Source organism: Hylaeus anthracinus, unplaced genomic scaffold (genome assembly GCF_026225885.1).
Source record: "Hylaeus anthracinus isolate JK02 unplaced genomic scaffold, UHH_iyHylAnth1.0_haploid 14989, whole genome shotgun sequence".
NCBI classification, from domain to species: Eukaryota; Metazoa; Arthropoda; class Insecta; order Hymenoptera; family Colletidae; genus Hylaeus; species Hylaeus anthracinus.
The window spans coordinates 16,273-20,934 of record NW_026534585.1 but is presented as its reverse complement, the minus strand read 5'-3'; the positions used below and the strand labels follow the sequence as shown (position 1 = coordinate 20,934).

Genomic DNA, 4,662 nt, shown 5'->3' with positions numbered 1-4,662 from the left:
GTTAATGTACATACTGTCTGAGTAGATTTGGTGTAATTTTTAGATGGGGACAACAGTATTAAACACAGTTAATGTACATATTGTATATTTAAATTGTGTTATTGTATTGATGTATTCACCGAGATCGGTGCAAAAATCCACTTTTTGGACCATTACATTTCAGTTTTTGACCCCTGAGGAAGGATTCTCACATTGAGTTCATAATCTCTGTCACGAGTGCGACTCATCTTGGTCGCCTTTAGGTTGTACTATGGACCACGAGTCTGAGTCGATATTACATGGGAAGGGATTAAACGAAACGCGTTGTTTCAGTGTGAACGAAAAAGAGTCTCCGTCTTCTCTAAGGTCCAAGGGAGCGATGGACGATCGAGTATCGAAAGATTGGTCCAGGACCGAGGACATTTGTTCTTTGAGCGATTGGTTGAATTCGAACAAAGAGCCCGAGACCGAGGAGGAGAAGCTGGGAGATCGATGGATCCGTGATCACGAAGCTGGTCAAGGAAATCAACCTAGTATGAGCTATTGCTTTAAACGTTTCATCGAAACCTTTTAATTCGTCTATGCGAATGAAACAGATCTTTCGAACTCTGGTAAAGATGGCGACGTAAGATACAACGCGAGAAACCAACGGGACGAGGCGAAAAAGGAAGAAGCCCCGTCGCTGGAGACTCTCAAGGAAACGGTACTGGAATTAAGGAAAAGTCTCGATCAGCCTTTCGAGAAGGTCCACGACAATTTGAAAAACGTGGATTCGGAGAAAGTGAAGGGGGAATCGAAGGATCGAAGAACTCGCGATAAGAACAAGCACAAAAAAAAAGAAAACGAGTACCAAGGTATTCGTGACTTGTATTAACCCTTTGTACTCGAGGCCTTTTCTTCTGGTACCTACCATCAACGCGAGATGCTTTCTTAGCATTCTATTGCTGCACACGAATGCTAAAATTATAGTGACTTCGAAAATGTGATCTCTAATTTGAGATTTGAGAATCAGGTCACTTTTGCTTCAACGAGAATCATGTTATTGGCACTTCCAGTTCCAAAGAAATTAATCCTAAAGAAAACTTAGTGGTGACTGAGAGCATAAAGAAAGCACTATCTCGAAATCGCAGACAGACACATCGATTTTATTTATGTAGATTATATTTACAAATCATAGCCTACGTTACTCAGGGATCAAGAAATGAAACCTAAACAAAACCTAGTGGTGACTGATAGTCACCTCTCGAGTGCAAAAGGTTAAACCCTAAAATGTATTGAGTCGATTAAGTACCGTAGAAAGAATAGTTATCGAATAGTTAAATTTCACACCTTTTCGATAGACTCCGAGTGGTGGGAGACTCCTGAACCGGATGTCTTTGATGCAAAAAGAAGTGAGCACAGTTCTGGGAATCCCGATGACAAGAACGCACAGCAGAAAGTGTGGAGAACGAAACGGACCGAAGTTAATAACGACGACGTTAACCCGAGACTCTTTTACAGAGCGGGGTTTGGGGAGCCGTACCTTGAAGAGAAAACCTTGAAAGAGCTCCACGATCGTAAAAGACGCAGCAAAGGGAGTCCGTCGGACGAGGAACGTTACTCGAACGAGCCTCGAGATGAAAACAACCCTCAGACCGATGCGAAAAATTCGATAAAAAATTCGATAAAAATCGCACGCGTAACAAGCTACGACGACGTTGATGATTCCAGTGGAAAACAGTCCGCGATGAACTACTTTCGAGGGAATCGGGCGTCGAACGTGGGAACGGGGAAAAATGACGAACAATCGGATCCATCGCGAGGAAATCTGAATACGGTGGAGAACAAGTTGACGAGGCACGGAGCGAAAGGTGGAAACCTCGAGGGAGGCTCCTCGCGAACCTTTGGATCCGCGACGAATGAATTGCAGCCTGTTTTCACGGGAACCTCCGGCAGCGGTCTGAGCGCAGATGGGAGGGACGAGGTCGCCGCGGCTAGAACGAAGAAAACGGAAGAGCAACGAGAAAACACCGGCACCGGCAAGGGAGAGCAGGTGATCAAAGTCTCGGAACCTCAAGGGCGTCTGTATGAAAACAGTGAACGCACAAAGGAGGTCCAAAGGATCGCGTCGAATGAACGTGGAAAATTGTCTCAGCAACTGTTGGAACAGAAAAGGTCGGTCAAAGAATCGGGTAATATTAATATTCTTCTCAAGTCGGAGAAGAAGAACTTGATAAAGTTCAGCAACGAGAACACGCTGGGTGGCGAGCAACAGCCGTTCGTGTTGAACAGATTCGACGTGAAAAAGAAACTGATCGTGGAGAACGAGGAGGAGCCTGGGAAATCGGTGTCGACGATTTTGAAAATGAAGATCGAGAAGGCGCGAGTCGACGGGTCCGCGAATACCGGTCGGAAGAGGGAAGATGTCGAAAAGGATGACGACGGTCGACACGGTAGCGACGCTTTCGATCTTGGGAAGAGTAAACCAAACGAAGAATCGTACAAAGAGTCGGTTGGATTTATGAAGGAACTGAAACAAAGGAACTCAGCCGAGGAACGGCTCAAGAGCTCCGCGGAGTTCGACAAAGGATCGGCACAAAGCGGCAAAGGACCTCGAAACTGGTACGAAGGTGTACCGGGTGACCAGATGGTCGTGAACGTCGAGCAGGACGCAGCGGAGAGGTGCAAGGAAGAAGACGAAAGGGATAAATTTCGGAACGAGGAGGAACGGTTTCGCGACGACGCGAAGAAAGGGGAGTCCGTCGGTTCCAACGACGAGACAGCTTCGAAAGACTCCAGCTTCTCTGTACTGGAAGATAAGGTCAAAGATTACGAAGGGGGCAATGGGAAGAAGTATAAGGAAGTATTTATACTGACCGATGGTGCGGGTGATCGGAAAATTAATGACAGATACGCACAAAGAAAGATACTACAATACATGGAGTATTCGAACGACGACGTCGAGGATGCTGATTTGAATTACAGTGACAAGGAAGCGGAGGAGGGGGAGAATCAGGAGCGAGCCGAAACAGACGGTGAGCGGAAAATAGGGTCTGTCGATAATAACGATCGGGAAACATGAAGTATTCGTCGAAATTAGATGTTCTACTGTAGAATGTGTTAGGAAACGTTTCGACCATTTATATTGGATTGGTGCGTAATTATCCGCCGTTGTTTCTTTTTTTTTTAATTTTATTATGGGGAAAGAAACATTAAATTCAACAGAAACATGTTTAATTGTTTATTCTGGAGCGTATTCGCCATGTAATTCAATTACTGCTTTTCATCGAACGTCTACACGCAGCGCCGACAAAATAACGTCGATAAAATAATGTTTGGGAAAAAAAAATACAACCGACTTCGAGAAATATTAAAACTGCACTAAAGAGTATGGAATAATTTCTAGTTAATTTGTATTTTTTTATATTTTTTTTTCCTAAAAATTAATTTATTTCACACTCTTTAGTGGCAATCTATAACCAATAGGCTCCGTGCAATAAAAATAGTCACGAACAATATATGGTTGCAGATGGGATCATCAGAAGTACATGTGCAACTAAATACTTTAGCAATAAATTGTTACTAAATCATCGATACGAATTTGACTTTTTAGAATCATTACGATTATATTGATTGAAAATTAATTTAAAATTAATATAAACTAGCTTCTCTTTTTGTATCGCACATTCCTCTTCGCGTTACGTGGCATTGTTCTTCTAAATTAATTTTTTTATACTGTTTCCGAGAATTATCAGAATAAAATGGTTGAAACGTAGGAATCCACGGAATGGCTTTGCTTTAGAATAAAATATGTTAATTGTTTCTAGAAGAGAATAGCGTGCCAGGGCAAAGGAAACAACGATCCCCGCAGTCCGGTAGAAGGAATCCCGTGAAGGCGAAACTAAACGTAATGATAAAAGAGAAGCTCGACAAGAAGAAGTCGGAACGCAGATTCAAGAGAAAGAGGCGCAATCCGGTCGACATTATACAGTACTACGACTACGATAGCGATAACCAGGAACAAGACGATGGCGCTTTGTCCGCCATTAACGATCAAGAACGTGTGAAAAATAACAACGACAAGAACGGCGTTGAATCGAACGTGGACCTCGGTAATAATGCGTGCGCTTCGCAATCTTCGAATATTAAACACCAAAACCCTTAAAACAGGAGTCGTCAACTGTTCGAACGAAAAAATGTGCGTGCACTTCGCAATATTCGAATATTAAACACCAAAGCCCCTAAAACAGTAGTCGTCAATCATTTAAACGAACAAATGTAAAAATTACAACATTATCCTCTTCGTGCCCGCGCCTATGGGAAGATTCTTTATTTTTTATACTCCACTCAGTCTGTTTTATAACGTATATAAAAATTATAATAAAATACGATAAGGTTTGTTTAAAAATTCAATTCAAATTACTTAAATCTAATTATTTTATTATTGTACTGAAAAATCAAGTTGTCTCAAGCTTGAAGAATGGTGTTCGAAACGAAAATACACAACTCATGTTCTAATAACCACGTATGTTATAATACTTACATATCGCGAATAACTGTGTGGCCAAGGATACGCGGATTGTAGTCGTGTGCCTCAAAATTTCACGCAGATCAAATTCGAGAACGGTGTGATCGCCGTGAAAAAACACTGTTAGTGATATAGTGGGAAATACCATTTAAAATTCACTTCTCTATTTTTCCTTT

The 4,662-nt window shown here is 42.1% G+C and overlaps 1 protein-coding gene across 1 annotated transcript; it reads left to right on the top strand.

Moving 5' to 3' along the window:
* The first annotated feature begins 358 nt into the window (after window positions 1-358).
* Window positions 359-4,123, top strand: LOC128892713 (uncharacterized). The gene is made up of 4 exons (XM_054153260.1): window positions 359-512; window positions 576-833; window positions 1,320-2,993; window positions 3,786-4,123. The coding sequence occupies exons 1-4, from the start codon at window positions 359-361 to the stop codon at window positions 4,121-4,123; spliced, it is 2,424 nt and encodes an 807-aa protein (XP_054009235.1).
* Window positions 4,124-4,662: the final 539 nt, after the last annotated feature.